Source organism: Poecilia latipinna, unplaced genomic scaffold, assembly GCF_001443285.1.
Source record: "Poecilia latipinna isolate Pla-1442-1.1 unplaced genomic scaffold, P_latipinna-1.0 Scaffold2530, whole genome shotgun sequence".
Classification (NCBI taxonomy): Eukaryota; Metazoa; Chordata; class Actinopteri; order Cyprinodontiformes; family Poeciliidae; genus Poecilia; species Poecilia latipinna.
This window is the reverse complement of record NW_015115146.1, coordinates 4,364-24,710: the sequence shown is the minus strand read 5'-3', so window position 1 is coordinate 24,710 and position 20,347 is coordinate 4,364. Positions and strand designations below refer to the sequence as shown.

Here is a 20,347-nt window from a genome sequence, read left to right as displayed (position 1 = left end):
TAACCAAACATTGAAACTGTCAGGAAAATGTGGAGGCCATTTAAGTTAACATTATTTAGCTGTTGGGTCATTTTCTTTAAGTTTTTGGCTGTAGACTACAAAATGGGAGAGTGGCTGTGGTGGACCGTTGGCTTGATCTAAGCCATAGGTGTCAAACTCCAGTCCTGGAGGACCACTGCCCTGCAACATGTAGATGTGCCGCTGCTGCACCACACCTACAATAATTAGGTGATTAGCAGGACTCTGGAGAACATATCTACACAATGAGGAGTGACATAGTGGAGTGACTCTGGTGTTTTGTACCTGTGGCACATCTAAAAACTGCCAAAATGTTTTTTCTTTGTTAGTGTGTCATGTTGGTGACTGAAGCCTGTTATGATGACTCCAACACATTTCTTCAGACAGGTTGGCACGACTTTTAATGCTGTCCAAAAATGTTTCTATAAGCTGACTAATTTCTTTAGGAATTATTTCTGACTTTTTTATGCTTTATCTTGTAAACCAGGTGGGCAGAGTAATTTGAATGAATATGATGGTGACACACAGGGGTGAGTCTGATTAGTTTTGCTCACACTTCTTTTTAAAATATTTATTTATTATCCTAATGTTTCTGCTATATTTCCTGTTTTTCCTTCCAGGCTGGAAGTCTTCCTCCTTCATATTGGTGAAAACAAGAGCAGCACCAAAGACACTTCACCATCAGTGATCACTAGACCATCCATGGCCGCTTCCAATGAACTTTCAAAACACACTTCACCTTTAGTGCAAAGTACCATGAATGTATGACCTTTGTTGTATATTGCTGTCAGTGCTTTTTGATGTTTTGAAATAAAAGTAGATTATGTACTGCAAATGGTGCTGGTGTTTTTGTAGATTCAAATGGGATCTAATGTCTTTTAAAATGAATTTGGGGATTATTGATGACCAGTAGTTTCTGGGGGGGGAAAAAAGGTTTTAATTGCTGTAGTGGCTTTTATTTGGTAGTAAATTGACAAAAAAAAAGTGGGCAATGAGAGAAGAGGTAGACAGGGAAGCAAACCCACAACAGCTGCATTGAAAGAGCCTCCATGTGGATTGTGCTTAACCCCTGCACCACCACAGCATACCCTGCCAGTTGTATTTTAAAACTCAGATTTCTATGTTAATATATATACTTTACTCCTTTCTGTGTTAGATTAACACATTCATAGTGTTAACTTTTGACAAAATACACTAGTGTTGAGTAAGTCAACACTGATGTGTGTTTAATTTCAACTACTGTGAGTGTTGATTCACAAATAACACTTTCAAAAGTGTAATTTCTACACCATCCAGAGTGGGCCAATATAGACACTTTCAAAGTGTTGAGTTAAACTCTGTAGGAGTTGACTGAACACTTCCAAATTTGCTGTGCAGGATGATATGAAATTTATTTTCTGATTTGTCCATAAAGCTACACTTAGGTTAAGCATCATCACAGCACAGCCGCCCACCATGTTCAGTCCATCTGCTCATCTGTATAAATACACTTGCCGCACTATTTCACGCCATTCACTCTGAAGCAGCCACCAGGCAGCAGCTCTGGAGGCTGCCGTACTCCAGGCAACATGCCAGTTATTTTTTATTCTTATTGATCCCCGAAAAACGATAAAAATCCAGACATTACCAAAAATCAATGAAATCCCCCCAGACTGCACTTGAAAATTGAACGTTATGCTGCTAACACTTAGCTTTCATCAACAACTCAGTGATGGAAGTAAGAGCATTACGCAACATAAATAATCACCTCGCCGGAACACGGTGCGCTAAATAATAAAAATAATTTAACTAAGCTTCGAGGCAGGTAATTTCCTCAAGGAATTTTAGTAACCAAGTTAACTCGAATCATTCGAGAAATCGCTACAGCCCTACTTCAGGCAGTCAGCTAGTTTTGTGGCCTTGCTTGAAAAGTGTCGATACAAAACCTGTTGTTAAAAAAAAAACTCCTTTTGACAGTTTGGCACAAGCCATCTGGGAACACAGCAAGCAGGAGGACGAAATTACTGTGATTAAAAGAAACTTAACTGTTATTCTTTTGGCCTCCACTTAAAATTCTGTGTTCTGGGAAATCATGCTAACTATGCTGTCCAAACAGTGAAATATGGTAATGGGAGCATGCTGTGGGAGTACTTTACTTCAGAAGGTCTGAGTTTATGGGAAGGTAAACTACATATTAAAACAATAATTGAAAAAAGTCCATCAAAATCTCCAGTCATTTCTAAATTTTTCACTTTTTACAATTTTAGAACATAAAATCAAATTAAATTCAAAAACTGAAAAATATTCATTGTTCACTCCTGGCTGAAATAAAATGTAAAAATCAAAAGAAAAAATTTATGTAATTATTTTTTTTAGATTGAAGTTTGCCAAAAATATTGGATCGTACCAGCTGAATACACTCTTCAAGATTTTACAAAGAATCTTAAAGACCATGTATAATTTTCCTTCCACTTCACATTTATGCAATCTTATCTTTTGGATTATCAAATAAAAGTTTTATACAACATGTTGAAGGTTTTGGTTACAATGTGAAAAAACGAGAAAAAGTTACATTAATACTTTTTTTGTTTTGTTTTATTACTGTACTTAGTCAGGCGTTATTTAAAGATACCTGACACTATAGGTGTAGACATTCAACCTTATTTTGATAGTCTCGAGTTATAGTATTTTTTTTTCTCTTTCTTTAATACTTGACCTATTTGACAGCTGTGGATCGCTCAGCTCTCACTTCAAAGCAGCAGTAAGCGCCATGTGTAGAAGCAGGCTCACTTTCCTTTGTCAGTTACTTAGTGCAGAAGCTTTGGAAACTCTATTTGACAGTCACAGGTCAGTTAATCTGTCCAGAAGCATCCTGTTACGGCTGTGGCGCCTCACTGCAGGTTTTCTAAGACTCTGAGCTTAATTAGAGCCTGAGCATAAGCTGCCAGTTCAGTCTGCAATCCACGCTGGATCATGTTTCTAGTAAAACTTTTGCTTTATTTTTTTCTGATCACCGTTGTTTTCTGAAAATTGCAGACAAATAGCAAGAAAAGTGATTGATCTGCAGAGAAATAGTTTTGCAAAAGAGCCTGCTGGAACATTTCCTCTAGGAAGCTGCCTAATTAGCCACATTTCTCAGTGAAGAAATATGTTACAGTCATCTAAGTTGTCACCAGATGTTCTCAGTATGACTAGATTAATGGAGAATTGAAATAGAAATGTTTTCACAAGACTGTCCTTCATCCAGTCCGGCCCACTGTCAGTCTCTGTTAACTTTTGACAAAATACACTAGTGTTGAGTAAGTCAACACTGATGTGACTTACTCAACACTAATGGCCACTAAGGCCATTTCAACAACATAAGGGCGGGAGAGGACTTGTGAAAAGGCAGTCTGGCCAGATTGATTCTGGTGCCAGTAATGAGGTCTGACATCATGACATCAACTGCATAAGGAGACAATGTGGGGACCAGCAGCGCCAAGCACAACCACTTGACACTTTTTAATAATCGCTAAGACTAGCCATGGTGAGCCACCACATTTGGCAAACCGTGGAGGAGGTGGCTGCAGTGCAGGAGAACTCACAGGAAGTCCTACTGTTGTCTAAAGCGAAAGATGGATGATATTTAGAGGGATAAATGATGCATCAAGATCCCCACAAGAGAAACACAAACCGTGGATGGTATTTGGTTTGACACTTGCTCAGATTGATGATCTATAAATATCTTGATGAGTCTCCTTTGTTTTTCATACTTTTTTTGTTTGCTTAGACTGTATACAAATGATACAACTAGCGATCCAGACCTTACTGTAATCAAATCAGTCGTATGCTAGGAACAACAAATCCCTACATGAATCCATTTGCCTATGCGTGTGTCCATCCATCGTCCATTCACCCACAGCACTATCTTTCTGTCTATCCACTTGTCCAGCCATCCATTTATCATCTATTCCTCATTCCATTGGCCCATCTATTAATATATCCATCAGCTCATTAGTCCATCTGTCAGCCCATTTGACAGACAACATGGTGGGAGATGATTGGAAAACGGATACATAAAAACATGTCAAAGAATTGTAAAAGACTTGAGACTATGAGGTTCATCCAGCAGGATGACGACCCTAAAAGAACACCTTCCCCTAGATATTTGTGGACCATGAGTTGCTTCATACTGATGCATTGTGGTATTCTATTTGTTGTGTTTCCAGGAAATAACAGGAAGGCCACTAGATGGTGGTATGACAGCTATGTAATAGAGCAGTATGCACTGTCGTCTCCATGCCAATTCTCTGCTGACTGCCTGCAACAGTAACTTTCATTACAAATGTGCACAAAGATTAGTCTGTATTCTGTTCATTTGAAGCACAATTTTGCAATTGCAGTGTTTACATTGATAAGAAACACATTTAAAATGACACATGAATATGTTTATTCACACAATGAAGCATTAAAAAAAACATGCCACGCCATCATCCTCCAACTACTTCTTGTTGTCTTCTTTGTGGTTTGCTCCAGGAGCCACATCCAGTTGTTGATCATGTGACGTGATGGAAAAGAAGTGTTTCCATTCCAGTATTGCAAAATAAATAAATTTTAATATGGCCAGAAAACCACTTCACTCTTGCACCAAAACTTTTTAGTGAAAAACAAGAATTTTTTCGAAATTGCTATGTTGCCATTAAGCAAATTTATTTTCATAATGTCGAATTTCGCAGCAAATGTCACTTGTGCCTCATTTTCACTGAGCGGTTGGTGAGATTTGACTAGGGTCATCAAGGCACTTGACCTTGGCCTTAGTATTGACTGATGTTTGATGTGCAGTAGCACATCAAACATCAGTCAATACTAAGGCTAGCAAGCCTTCATAGGGAATTCCTGTGTTTGTTGTGCGGCCCTGTGTCTGAAGAAAGGGAACCCTGGGGCAGCGGTGTGAGATAACACTGTTGATGATACAACCCTGGGTTTCAGTCCAGTTACAGATATTGGTTTTTCTGTGAAACCCACCGTGCATTTTGCTCCATGTCAGCTTTCCTCACCACAAAGCAGAGAACAATGCTCTCTGCTGAATGCTCTTTACTCTGTCAGGCTTTGTGAGGAGACAATGTCAAATGTTATTTTTGTGCCAAATTATAATCATGACAAGATAATCAACTGTTTTTATCTGAAGTCTTTTTGTTGCCGAAAAGTCTGGCATTAACGTCGGGTTAAGCTCTCTGAGAGACCCACTTTATACCTTCATCTGTGTTCATCAAACTCTCAGGGAGGCAGCAGACAGCGTGCTGGAAGGAATTTGCATTGTTAATTGACCATCTTTGGATAACACAACATCCCATACTTAAATCTGATTTGTAAATTTGCTGTAAATAGAGACTGTTTTTCAGCCTCACACTGTGGAGGGTCTTATTTTTGTTTAGTTTAATAAACAATATGTTTGGATTTTTTTAAGCACTTTTAAGTCTGAACATCCACATAGAGAAATTCACTATACTGATCACAGTTTTGTTTTTTATGAGAAAGTGTAATGAAATGAGCTTCATTACTGGGACTATTTTTTACTTAAGTCACTGTATAGCACTTTAAAAGCACTTTATGAACAAGCACTTTAAGCATAGATTTACACATAAATAATTTGCACACATGAAGTTTTAACTGTATGAGTATTTTTAGTGATTAGCATGTAGCCTTTTGTTCTGGGGTCTACACAGCTGCTCCTCATTGAGAAGTGAGGTGGTTGCCCATGAAGAGAGGATAATTGTTACTCAGAGCAAGGAGCTACTGGTGGGTAGTGATGGGCTATCTGAAGCCAGGTTTCGAGGCTTGTACCGATTAAAAAGGGGGCGTGTCCGACAAAGCCCCGCTCGAGGCTTGTGTTGTCTTGCTGAAAATCACTTGACTGGCAACAAACGAGGCCTCGCATTGTATGGGTCACGTGACTGCTTCATTTTGCGTGTCGGTTTTCAAAATAAAAGCGCGATGAGCCATGCTGCTTTATGGGTTGTTGTCCATTTGGTCACGCATCAGAGGATGATATTTGTCTTCAGTGGGCAAATAAAATGAACATTGACCAACATATTCGATGTGTATTCATGGCACTCATCAAAATGTATTGTTTGTTACTGGTTTTCTCAATTGTAGATTATGTTGTATATTTTTGTGATTTTATGATGTAAATCTCTTTGAACTGCATTGTTGCTGAAATGTGCTACACAAATAAACTTGATTGTCTGAATTGGTGCCAGCAAGAGAAAAATCTCTGACATCTGGGAATACTTTGAGATTTTCCTCACAATAAAATTCTTCTTAGATAACAATAATTAACCCCTCCACCTCCCAATTTCTCACCTTCTGCAAAGTTCCACTATTATTTGTAGTCTGATTAGTAAAGATATATCAGTCTTGCACAGCAGAAACAGATTTAATCCTGTTGCAGAACTAAAATTCAACATGTAGCCAAATATGAGGGATCAGAGCCAATTAGAAATCCAAGAAAAAGTGAACGCCCCAACAGGCACTGCACTCCCAAGACACTAAAACATCAAATGCCTTTATTGTCAAATCCGTCTATGACATAAAAGAAAACCTAACACACCCTCTAACGTTCAACATAACCCAGGATTAGATTGGCTACAAATAATTTTAATAATTAAAACATATGACAATTAAATATGGTTTCATTGATTCTCCTGTTACTAAACATGAGTTTGATGAAAACTTTGTGACAATATTGCAATTAGTAGTTTTTGGAAGTATGATCCAACTGAGTGACAAGACCGTTACAGTTTCAATGAATGAGCAATGAATGAAGCATCGAGTAATGAACCTTTTTGCAAAGCAAAGGGTTGGAAAGCTTCATTGCTTCATGAGGCTTAATTTGCCCATCACTAGAGCAAATGTTTGTGCATAATCTGTTAAGTGTGGAGTGCTAATATGAAGTGACTCACCTGCCTTTTCTGTGTCCTCTCCAGGGTGTTTTTTCCCCAGGAATCCAGACACCATTTATAGGTTCTGGGAGAGGCCATTGAAAAGTGTGGAGGGGGGGGTCGTTTATGGGTTTTTGTGGTGTTTCATTATGGTGTAAGATAAAACATAAAATAGTTATAAAAAGTAAATGGAAATGTTTGTATTTAGTTTAAGGTATTTTATTGAAATAGGTGGAGATTGGTGAATTGAGATCCCCCTGTGAATTGGAAGTGGTTTGGTTCGTCACAGCTGGGACTATTTAAGCCTGCAGTTTCACCTGTGAAATGTTTGTTGATGCTGTGAGAAGAATAAACCACTGCTGTTTCCACCTGACTCTGCCTCAACTATTCTTCCTCACTGTAAAATCCAGATACAAAAGGCTGCCTTGTTACAGAAAGGTTAAAATTAAATAAAAAGTGGATTAACACTGCTTTGCAAAAGGAATTACCTACATCCAGACTGCCACTCTAACCTCTCTATAGGCCCCCCTCGAAATAAGCCTTCAAGTGTTCATGCTCTCGATCATGTCAACAATCCTCTCTGTTCTGAAATGAAGGTTTTGAGGATTTTTACTTAAAGGTGTCTTTGATCATAAAGAGGAGCAGAGCAGCTTGGCCTCTTCTAAATGCTTGTCTACATTGTGAGGTTCTCTGGGGTTCCACCCCGCCACACTGAAAGGCCTCGTTTCCCTGACAGCTTCCCCTCTGTTCATCTCACTGCATATCCCCAAGGAAGGAAGACACAGACTCTTTAATAACCCTCCTCTTTATTAAAGGATTATGTGGGCATTAAAAGGCCATGTCATAAACTCATGTTAACATCTGTTCAAAGCTTTTTCCACAACTATAAAATTAGCATACGTTGCTTATGTGTTGTTTTGAAGGTAGTTTTGTCCTTTTATAAAAGGTGGATTTAGCAGAACATTTCTAAAATGCAATAAGACCAGTCTCCTAATATTAGATATGGACTTACCAGAGTTGTAGTTCTAAGTGGCTCATTTCAGATCACCAATTTCTCAAATTTCTTACCAATACCCATTTAATACTATTCTGATTTCTGTCAGAGCAACAAATAACAATAAACCTTTCTTTATATTTTCTTAATGAATTAATAGTTGAAATCTTTTGACGGGTAAAGGTTTATATGAAAGACATAAATATTTAGTGTTTGATCTTTTGTAGTTTCCTTTTAAACTGACATTTAGCAACAGTTAACAGCTAACAGCAGTGTTGGTAATTTTTCCAATTTCTAAGTCCAATATTCACAGTTAATGAAGGTTTTGTTCACTACAGCCCCATCATTTGTAGTATTTTACAAGATAATATTTATGCACCATTTGAGAGGCAACTTAATAGCACAGCTAACCATTCTGTGGTGCTAACTTTAGCTAGGTTAGCAAAGCAAAAAACAAAAAACATACTCTCAAGTACCAGTGGCCATTATTATTCCTTCTAGACTACCTGAAAGTTACATTTGTTTGTACTAAGAACAGCTTGCACTAAACTTTATCTTCTATATTGTAATTTCAAATGGATTTTTAGTTACAGAAAATGGTTAGCATTAGCAGCATGAGGAATTTTCTGATTGTTAAAATCAAACAATATTTATTTACATCTAATGAGGTTAGCAAAGCAGAAAATATTGCTTCAAGACATTCACTATAAATGATTAGTGTTTTATCTTCTATATTCTTATTTCAATTTGTTCATTAACCAAAAGAAGCTAGCACATGCTAATTTTCTGACTAAGGGCAAATTAATATTCTTACCTAATAAAATGTTTTCTCACAGTAGCTTGATCGTTTGTTCTATTTTTTGGATACTTTATCAGGGAAAGCACAGCCAAGCTAACCATTCTATTGAGCTAACTTTAACTCAGTAAGCAAAGCAGATACAATCAAACTGGAACAAAAGTGTCTAAAAACATCTGTTTGTTTTTAGTATTATTAATCACTAAGGCTCATTTAAGATCAAAAATGTCAAGAAGTCACCAACACATGTATTATCATACAAATCAAAAATACAAATTATATATTAAAACTGATGCTTTTCCTCCAACAAATGTGACATTCACAACAACAGTAACTTTGAGCTTAGCATCAGTTAAATTATGAAAATATTTATTTCTCCCTCTTTCACAATTCTCATAATTAACGAATAATTTAATTTTGATTTCCCAGACAGTGCAGGATTAAATAAAGATCTAATAAAACTGTTGTTGCCTCACTCCATCCACAGTAATGCAAAGACAATAATGAAAAATCTCGAAAAATCTCAACAGATAAACAGAAAACTGTTCATCTGCCAGGCAGCTGGCCTGGCAGATGAACAGTTTTCTGCTGTATGTTTTCCAGCCTCGGAATAGACAGGCAAACACACAAACTCCCACATTGATGGCTCAGTCCAACATGATTTGCTTCACAGAGATGAGCTGACATCACAGTTCAAAGCACAGCTGCCTCCTGCTGCCCCTAATTATTACCAACAGGCTGAAGAGCCATATAAGCTGCCATATGGCACATTGAGGAGAAATTAAATTCTAAATTAGCTGCAAAACAAAACCCAAATCCAGAGCAGGTAGTCATTTCCAGTGTTGCCTTAGAGGTCAAATGTGACATTTTAATGAAAGAAAATGGGCTGCAAATAACAAAGCCGCAGCTGTGTAAATTCCTCTTCTGATAGTGGAACAGAAGACGTTTGATTTCAATCTAATTAGCATTCTTTTAAGTGGAGAATGGCTGCCCTCCTGCTGTTAAAATAGATTTAACAGAAACCCATTTGAAGATGTACTAGAGATCCTTCTGCGTGTGTACACAGGAACAGAAGCATTGTGTTCTGTACGTGCGACCCAAACCTTCTGTTAGAGGTCTTCAGAGCAGCAAGCCTGTAAAGGTCCAGTGTCTCTATCTGCATGGAGGCCGTGCAAGCGAAGCCGAATGAGCTTCTCAGCCCACTGAACTGAGGCTGACTGAGAGACCTCCCACCCCATTTGGTCCCCCTCATTAAAAGCACCGATGCAGAATGCCTTGGGCTCACCAGGCTAAAGGCTTCGTCTCTGATTAGTTGTAAATTGTTACAACTAATCAGAGATGAAGCCTAAAGGCTAAAGGCTTTGTCTCTGATTAGTTGTACATTGTTACAACTAATCAGAGATGAAGCCTTTAGCCTGGCTTGCCTGATTATTAGGCAGGTCTTAGTTTTGACCAAAGCAACATTTTTATACATATTTATAAACTCCACATTGTATAAACTTGAATAGAAGATACTTTTTTCAAGCAGTGGTACAGGTGGTACATCCAAAATACAATGGTCTGCATCTTTCAAGAAGACCAGGATTGTTATGCAGGACAATACTCCATCACATGCATCAAATTACTCCACTATGTGGCTAACCAGGAAAGGCCCTAAAGATGAAAATATAATGAAGTGGCCCCCTTCCTCACCAGACCGAAACCCCAATGAGAACCTGTGGGCCCTTCTTAATTGGGAGATTTGTGGTGAAGGAAAACAACACATCTCTGAACAGTGTCTGAGAGGCTGTGGTTGCTGTTGCACAAAAAGTTGATCATCCACAGATAAAGAACCCAACAGACTCCATGAATGGAAGGCTTACAACTGTTCTTGAAAAGAAGGGTTGGTCACTGATTTATTTTTTAAACCTCTGGTCAGACTGTGTGATCTGGAAAGTACTTCTATACCTTTGTGTCAGGTCTGCTGTTTAGGGTCTGGTCAGTTTTGCTCATACAAATGACTCAAAGTCTTCTGGAGAGAAATGTTGCAGGCACAAATGTAGGTCCTTTGGATGTTGTGTTCAGCTCTGGCTCTCTCCCACTGCACTCTTCTTTCTTTTCATCTGGGAAGTGATCCAGATTCACCTCACTGTTTTGTTTTGTTTTAAATTATATCCCATAGTGACACAGTGTGGCATTATCTAAGTTTATAATATGATAAATAACTACTCAGACAAAGTTAGCCTTCCTGTGTTTACTCTGTAGATTGAAGTACAGAACAGACCAAACGATGTCATCAACCCATTAGGTGAAAAAATGGCGACCTCCATGGATGGAAAATAGAACAAAAGATGTAAATTTTTTGAAGTGATTATGAGTTTTGGCATATTACAAACAGTATTTTTTTTGTTAATTGGAAAATTACAACATATTTAAGCCAACATGTTCAACTAATTCTGGATCTCTGTAATGCCTTGTTGGAGTGCCGAGATTCCAGAGACCTATGTTGGACTGCTGGAGCCTCAGAGCAGTGAGAGGGCAGCACAAAACCCCTTGTGTTCCTCAGCTGATGTGTAACGTCATACCTCGCTGTGGGAGACAAACTGGGGATGTCAAATCCTGGGTAAATTAGAGCAGCTCACAAAAGATAAAGGCAGCCATAAGACATCTTCTAAGTTGTGTCAGCATTTGTTTTTGATTGGATTTAAATACGGATCCACATTTTTCACGTGCGATACCATATGTACAGAATTATAAATTTGATTACTCTCACTTGTACTGTCAAACATGTAAAACCAATACAATTTTACTTTGTGCATTCAGAACTGCTTAAAGGAGTATAACAGCCAATGTAACATAAATCCTAAAGAAACTGACAGCAGTTGGTTGACTACATTTGTCAAACATGTCAAAAACATGTTTCACAAAACGTCTTCAACAAACATTTCAAATGGATTAGAAAGTGCAATTACAAATCCTAAGTATAATGCTAAATAATGATTTATGAGCATGACATTGCTCAGAGCACAAATTATAGAATTTGATTGGTGCATCTCCAGATTTAAACTCACAATCAAGAAGTTGACAGGGGTTTTTTCTCTGAACTTCCTTTATTTCTGTGCAGTAACCTACATCTTCTATTTAATGTTGTCTTGCAGAATTTATTGTCCTTTAACTTTTTCACACAATAAAGTGGACGTAAAAAGATACATTGTTCCTTTTCCTATTAAAAAAAAACCCTGAAAATACAAAGTGCAACTCAAAAACCCAAACAGCAAAACAATCAAATTTGAAATATTTTATTACAAAGAAAGTCACTTTTAATAGTGACAATAAAAGCAGTCCTTTTCTTCTTAATAAAATCCAAAGTTCAGTAATTGTCCTTAAAAGAAAGTCATCAATCCGAGGCCAAGAAGCCATTTCCCCTTGATATACTCTTTTATAATATTCTTTCTCTCACTTTTACTTATTTTAATATTCAAATCAACAATATTCTTTTTTGAAGCACTCTTAGCAAGAGTATCAGCCAACTCATTTCCTACCACACCAATGTGGGCTGGAATCCAAACTAGTTTTACATGAGAACCATGATTTTTAATCCTGAAAATTGAGTGAATTATTTCCAATATAATATCTTGTCTTGATTCTGAATTTACCTCTTGAATACTAATTAATGCACTACTCGAATATGAGCAAATTAAAACCTCTCGTCTTTTCATTTCCTCAACCCATTTAATGGCTTCTAAAGCCATTAAAATTGCCATTAACTCATCTGTATACACTATCAGTTTTATCAGTTATTCTTTTACTTTTCATAAAGTTTAAATCTGGAACTACAAATGATATACTTACTTGATTGTTTAACATTTTAGAAGCATCTGTATATATTTGAATATATTCTGAATATAACTCTCCACTTCCTTTTTCCCTAATTGTCTCCCTTTTTCCAAAAATTTTAAATTAACTTCGGCCTGACCAAAAATCCATGATGGAATTACAGGAGTAACAACCGCAGGACTAATTAGAAAATTATATATTCCAATATCTTTTACTTTGTTCAAAGTTATCCATCCAAAACTATTAATTTGTTTCTTTTCTTTTTCTTGACAAGGTTGCAGCATAACATGTGGAGGATGAGCATCATTATGTCCTTTAATATTTGCCCAGTAAGTCACGGCCAGCTGCTCTCTCCTGAGCTCCAGCGACATCTCACCCATCTCAACCTGTAGAGCTGAAACTGGAGTGGTTTTCATTGCTCCGCAGCAAAGTTTTAATGCCTGATATTGTATTTTATCCATATTTGCCAATAAACTACTTGAAGCTGAAATATATAAAATACAACCATAGTCAAAGATTGATCGAATTAGCCCGATGTAAACGGTCTTTAATGCTTTCCTGTCTGCTCCCCATTCTCTGCCTCTCAAACATCTCATAATATTTATTTATTTTTTTACTTTTTTCCACTATTTTACCTATATGTATTTTCCATGTGAGTTTTTTATCAAACCACATACCCAAATATTTAATTTGATCTTCCCTTTCTATAGCATTCCCATACAATTTAAGATTCACATTAATATTAACCTTCCTATTTGTAAAAACAACAAATTTAGATTTGGATGTTGAGAATCTAAATCCCCATTCTAAAGCCCAAGCTTCTACCCTATTTAAAGCATCTTGTAGTTTCCTGTTTATAAATTCTGTGTTTTTTCCCCTCTTCCAAATAATGCCATCATCTGCAAATAATGAAACACCAAAAGATTTATCTATACTACTAAAAATATCATTAATCATTATAATAAATAGCATAGAAATTATAGTACTGCCTTGGGGAGTACCATTTTCAACTTGATACTTTGAACTTATTTCCCCACCTATTTTTACTCTAATATTTCTTTCAGTTAAGAAATTTTTAATCCACCTATATATTTTACCCCTTATACCTATTTGTTTAATTTTAATCAACAGCCCTTCTTTCCACAACATGTCATAAGCCTTTTCCACATCCAAGAAGACTGCTGTCACACTCTCTTTATTAATCTGGGCCCGTCTAATTTCATGTTCCAGACATAATGCTGGATCTATTGTACTTCTGCCTTTTCTAAATCCAAATAGATGAACTTTAATGTTCTCCTTAGATTCTAAAAAATAAATTAATCTATTATTTACCATTTTTTCCATAATTTTACCCAAAACATGATGTTAGAGCTATTGGTCTGTAACTTTCAGCTGAATGTGGATCTTTACCAGGTTTACAAATAGGAATAATAATAGATTCTTTCCATATATCAGGTAATATCCCTTCCTCCCAAATTTTATTATACAATTCCAATAATATTTCTTTACTCACATCACTAAGATTATTTAACATATTATAAGTAACTTGATTATTACCAGGAGTTGATTTACTAGAATTCCTCAGAGCTTTATTTAATTCTAACAAGGAAAATTTCATATTAATAAAATCATCATATTCTTCATCATCATGCAATAATCCAATATTTCGCTGTAGAGTAGTTTCACGTCCTATTTTTTCTTTATTATTGAGATTCTCTGTACTATGTATTTTTGCAAATATTTTTGCTAATACCTCAGCTTTATTTTCATTATTTATTATAATATTTCCATTATCTTATATTACTGGGAAAAAATACCCTTTTGAATTCCCAGACATTTTTTTTAATAGTATTCCAAACCCTGTCTAATGCAGTGTTTTTCCCCAAAGATTCACAATACTTCCTCCAATAATCCCTTTTAGCCTTTCTTATAGTTTTACTGACTTCTGCCTGCTTCCTTTTATACTTTATTAGATTTTGGAAACAAGTTATTTTCTTAAGTGTCTTAAAAGCTTTATTTCTTTGTTTAATTACTATTGAGCATTCTGGTGTCCACCAAGGAACTATCTTCTTTTTTTTAATACCACTACTTCTAGGAATAAATGTTTTGGCTGAATTAATAATACATTTGGTAATTTCTGAGTTTAATTCATTTATTGGTTTATTTATATCTACATTTTCCAAGTTAACCTCACTCATAATTTCAAATTTACTCCAATCTGCTTTCTCAAACTTCCACTTCCCCTCAAATTCTGCCTGCTCTTGCTCTGTATCTATACCTATATTGACAAAAATTGGATAATGATCACTCCCCATTGTACATTCCTTAAATACTTTCCATCTACACATACCAGCAAAAGATTGAGAAACCAAAGTCAGATCAATAGCAGATTCTTTACCCCTTACAAAGTCCACCCGAGTGTCTTCTCCATTATTTAGAATGACTAATTCTTTTTCTTCAATCACCTCTTCTAAAATCCCTCCATTATATAATCATCTTGATCTCCCCATAAAGTGCTATGTGCATTGAAATCCCCACACCAAACTATTTTCCCTCTCCAGTTTCCTAGGATTGTTTCAAGTTTAAACGTTTCTAATTGTTTACAAGGATTGTACAAATTTATTATTTTAATATTCCCATCATTTGTACAAATTTCTACAGTAGTAAGTTCTAGGTCTGACAATATTTGTAGCTGAATAAATTTTGTTTTCCTTTAAGAATATAGCACAACCTCCTCCACTCCCATTTGACCTGTCTTTACATCAGGGGTCACCAATTCCAGTCCTCCAGGGCTACCATCCTGCAACTTTTAGATTCACTTCTGCTCCAAAATGTCTGAATTCCCTCACCAGCATTCATTCCTCTCTGCAATAGGCTGGAAATGAGCAGTTTATTTGATCCAGGTGTGTTTGAGCAGAGATGCATCTAAAAGTTACAGGATGGTGGCCCTGGAGGACTGGAGTTGGTGACCCCTGCTTTACGTAAAACTGAGTAACCATGAATATTAAACTGTAATGATGGCTTGAGCCACGTTTCTTGAATGCATATTATATCTGGTTTTGGATTTAATTTATTAATGAAGCCTTTAAATTCCTGACCATTTGCTATTAGACTGCAAGCATTCCATTGTAATATTAGAATTATGTGATAATTTGAGATGCCTCAGGTTCAGATGATCCTTCACCCTGTCTAGGTTATCATGAATTTTTTCCCTTTGACACTAAAAAATTTCGTAGCTGCTTTCACAATAATTTTTATTTTTTCAGTTTTAGTTTTTGCTTGTTCTGAGCAATTTATGATATATGCAAGAAAAGGAATCAATTTTTCTAACATAATATTACACTGATTAATGTCTGCCACCGTCTTCCTCTCATAGCTTATTTTTGGTGCATTATCATTACTTTTCACCTGTTTCACTGCTTCAGCATAAGTAATTTTGTTTTCAGTTTTTACTTTTTGAACTTCATCTGCCTCTTTCCTTACAGTGCATCCTACATATGCTGCAGTATGATTTCCTCCACAGTTACAACATTTAATAGGATTATTTCCACACTCACCATAAGGATGTTCGCCTCCACATCTATCACACCTCTGTTTCCCTTTACAAACGTTTGCAGTATGTCCATATCTGTGGCATTTATAACAACTGAGCGGTGGTGGAATATATTGCCTTACATTAAAGCTCATGTAGCCAATCCATCACCTTATCAGGCAGAACTCTCTTTGAAATCCATTAGTACAGATGTACTGTCCATTTTCTCCCCATTTCTAAAAGCCTGTAGTCGTTTGATGCCTGTAATTTCTCCTCCTTTGATTATTTTCTTTAGCTCCTCCAAATTTTCTCCTACTGGAATTCCTGATATTACTCATTTTTCTTCCCCAACAACCTCTTTCCAGCACTTCCTTTTTACACACCATTTGTAATTTTAGAGCTTTATTCTTTTGTTCAGCATTTTTACAAATGATAAGCAGACTTCCATTTCTTAAGACTTTAGCTAGTTCTACATCCCCAACAGCTTTCTTTAATCCACTTGACAAACTAATGGGGCTCACTCCAAACATATCCTGTCCAGTCTTAAATTTTAATATAACTTTAAAATCTTCCATCATTACTTTCTTCCTTATTTCAATTCTTTCTTCTTCATCCTCAAGAGATCTTTTTCCAGTATTTATTCCCTTTTTAGCCTTATCTTCCCCCCCCCCACACCCTTCTATTTTCTACCATAGACCATCCTGTATCCATATTCTCATCCTCCAAAAGTCCCCCACTACTACTTGCCATCTTGATCCACTCACAACTGGATTATGCCAAAAACCACCTATGGATTAATTTAGTAGACGCCAGTAAACGTTTAAACCCAATCCGTGTCTTCTCGCCAGCCGACATCAGGAAAAAAACAATCCACTGCCGACTCCCAACTCCCTTCGCCTTCTCCTTCCATCCAGGCTCCTTTTATTCTGGCTTCAATCAGCCTCTGCTGACACCTGAGCACACTGATTACAGAACGCAATCAGTGCGCTCCACCTCCTTAAACGGCTGCCTTCAGCCCATTGCGTTTGGGTTGGGAAAAAAAAACAAAAAAAAACAATCCAAACATGCAAAACACAACAAAAAAATTAAAAGAAAAGAAAACAATCATATTTTCCCCTGTGCAACACATAAATAGAAACCATTACCCTGTACCATGGTGTATAGCTAGTAGCTGTCTTGCTGATGTGCCCGATCACCACAACAAGAGGCAGCCAAGCTAACCAGTTGTGTGTTTATCAGAAAATGACTCCCCAAACACCAACTAACGTGTATGTTAGATGTCTGGAGAATCAGGAATTTCTTAATGATGTTCCACTGGTGTAAAACTGCAACTTTCCGAGATGCATGTTAGCCTGTAAATATGCAGAGAAACCTGGTAACATCCTGAGACTGAGTTCCTGTGAAAGCTTACAACACATCAGGAATCACAAGCCAGATCATTTTGTATGATCTGCTGCTTGAAAGTGAAGCAGCAATCTTATGGGGTTTTTTCTTCTTCAGGTGTTTCACTGTTGTTTTTTGGGGTACTTATAAAGGCATGGTAGCATTTTGGTCAGATAATCCCGTTCCAGTTACGATTTACAAGGATTCTTAATTATTGCAATATAGAAAACGAGAAACATATAACATTTGTTGGTACTAAGCACTTGGTTTGCACTACACTTTATTTTCAATATTGTCAGTTCAAACAGATGTATATTAAAAGAAATTGTTAGCATTACCAGCATGAACATTTTTTCTAACTGCTCATGCAGCAATATTTATTTACATCTAATGAGGTTTTGGAAACAATATCTTGATCTTTTGTCCAATATTTAAAAAAAATTCAAATGTATGTGCCTAGATATCCAATAATACAACCAAACTATCCCCTTTTGGAGCTAACTTTAGCTAAGTTATCAAAGCAGAAAAACTCAAACCAAATATTTTCAAGTATCAATGACCATTATTGATACTTGAGTAACACTTGTTCAGAAGTGTACTGTAAATGTATAGTATTTTATCTTCTATATTCTCATTCTATATTCTCATTCTATATTCTCATTTCAAACAAATGTTTAGCAACCAAAAACAGCTAGCATGATCAATTTGTTTAACTTCTAAAGCAAACTAATATCTAATGAAAACTTTGCTTATAGTAGCCCATTTTAATCATGATTTTGAAAGATTGCTGTCAAGAAAACATGACATTTTTTGTTGCAGGTTACTTAATAGAGGTAGTAGTTTTTGATTCTAACAGAAAAAGATTACAAAAATAATTCTATTGATACATCATGTCACTAATCTTGATTTGATATTCAGCCAACTCGAAAATCAATCAAAGTACATGCTGTTGGGGTGCCCGTTTAGAAACTTGAAAGAGGAGTATTTCACAAAAAAGAAAAGTAGATTTTTCAGAATCTGACCTGCTGGACATCAGTTTTCAATGGGAAATCGTCTGATTCCAATCTCTGCCGTTTGATAAGCGAATCTTCATTTAGATCTGGTCTCAGACTTTTTGAATCTCTGCAAATTCTTGAGAGAGCGGGGCATTTAGAGGCTTTGTGCTTTCATCAGCACATGCAGCCTTTAAGTGGCTCAACCAGACTTAATTAGCCTCATCTCTGTGGCACACTGCAGCCTTTTGCTCAAATTAATCTTCTCAGGTTAATGCCCAGCACTCCCTCTACCAACCGTCTCTAACAGAAGGCAGATTACTTAGCTAAAAGAGGAATCCTGTATGCAGCCACAGCTAATGAACTTGATTAATTAAACTGAGACTCTTCCTAATTAATGTCTTATTGCACTTTATCCCACTATGACCCTGTAACAAAAGGGAGGAAACTGTGGTTTACCAAAGAGAAGTTTGTACTCATTGATTTATTTGATAGAGTCTTAATTAAAGAGTGATAACGTTTAGTGTGTTTCCACGGAGAGAGGAAAACATTTAATTATGTCATTTCTGTCTTTGTCCTGCAGGTTAATGGGAAGGACCTCTCAAAAGCCACCCATGAGCAAGCAGTGGAGGCATTCCGCACCGCCAAGGAGCCCATCATGGTTCAAGTTCTACGCCAGGGTCTTTACCCCCAACTGCTCGCCCCCATCACAGACACCCAGGTGTCAGACATCAGTACCCAGACCGACATCACCCTCCAGCACATCGTGGCTCTCACCAAGCTGCCTCCCGCCTCACCCCCGAGGACAGAGCTAGAGGAGTATCTGCTGCCGGAGGAGTGAGTAGAGTAGCTGATAGCACTGCATCGCAGATTCATGGGAACTTCAGAGCGATCAAAGACCGAATACGGTCAAGGTCTTGGCATAGATTATTCTTCTCCTTAGTTAATCTTTTTTTCCTGGAGTCTTAGAGGATGAACCAGGGAAATTCCTTATCCACAAATTAAAAGTCCATCTTGATGTAAAAGGAAACATACAGACAGAACAACGTTGCTGACACACCTGGTAAAGATGTGTTTAACTAACTTAGAGAGATCTTAAACTGCTCTTTTTGTGCACAATTTCTTAACCTCTTCTCTCATCACAAATGTTTTGTGTGTGTGTGGCCTGGGATGAAAACAGACTCTAGAGATGTGTTGCACACTCGAACAAAGTGATGTCGAAACATACGGTGGTTGTAAAGTTCCTTTACTTTACTTTTTTTCTGAATCTGAACATACAAAACACATTCATCGATCCGACGTGCGTCACACTATGGCTGCTATGTTCTTCTTCTTCTTCTTCTTCTACCACGAAACATAGGACCCGAGGCTGCCCTAAGCGCCTGTTAAAAACTGATCCCTTTCCAAACTCGCTTCACTCTCAGACAGAATAGATACCAACATATGTGAATATTCAGCTAAACATGGACAATGAAACAGTGCTTTTTAATAACAAAGCAAAACAAAGTATTCATAGACTCATAGACAATAGACTCATATTTTAATGGAAGGGGGGTTCCTTGATCTAAAGTCTCCAGCAACTGGTCCCTCACAGATGCACCAATCAGGTGTTATTTCTGGTCCGCTCTGGTTCTCTAAGATCTAACTGATCAGTCACCACTTTTTATTTTGTAACATAGAACATAGAAACATGTTCATAGAAAATTTTAAATTAATTTTACCTGCTGATAATCAATCAGCAGGTCAACTGATTCCAATTTCAGCTGTTCGATTGGTAAATTTCTACCTAGCTCTGCATAGACCTGTGGTTGAGTTAGCCACACTTTGAATCGTTAACCTGTTAAAACAGGGGTCCCCAAACTTTTTCCTGCGAGGGCCACATAGCTGTTCCTTTCTGTGGTCGGGGGCCGGTCTTAG

The 20,347-nt window shown here is 36.9% G+C and overlaps 1 protein-coding gene and 1 long non-coding RNA gene across 3 annotated transcripts in view; both read left to right on the top strand.

The window, feature by feature from the left end:
* The window catches only part of LOC106938188 (E3 ubiquitin-protein ligase PDZRN3-like), a 70,430-nt gene extending 50,160 nt beyond the window's left edge, over positions 1-20,270 (top strand). For both annotated transcript variants that reach the window (XM_015020075.1, XM_015020074.1), the window contains exon 2: positions 19,014-20,270. In XM_015020075.1, coding sequence (XP_014875561.1) covers positions 19,014-19,271 — 258 coding nt within the window. In that variant the 3' untranslated portion in view covers positions 19,272-20,270. The remainder of the gene's footprint in view (positions 1-19,013) is intronic.
* LOC106938189 (uncharacterized) lies at positions 4,483-7,346 on the top strand. Its single transcript, XR_001422557.1, has 3 exons — positions 4,483-4,817; positions 4,848-5,775; positions 6,883-7,346. It is a non-coding gene; the product is annotated as an uncharacterized LOC106938189 (long non-coding RNA).
* Positions 20,271-20,347: the final 77 nt, after the last annotated feature.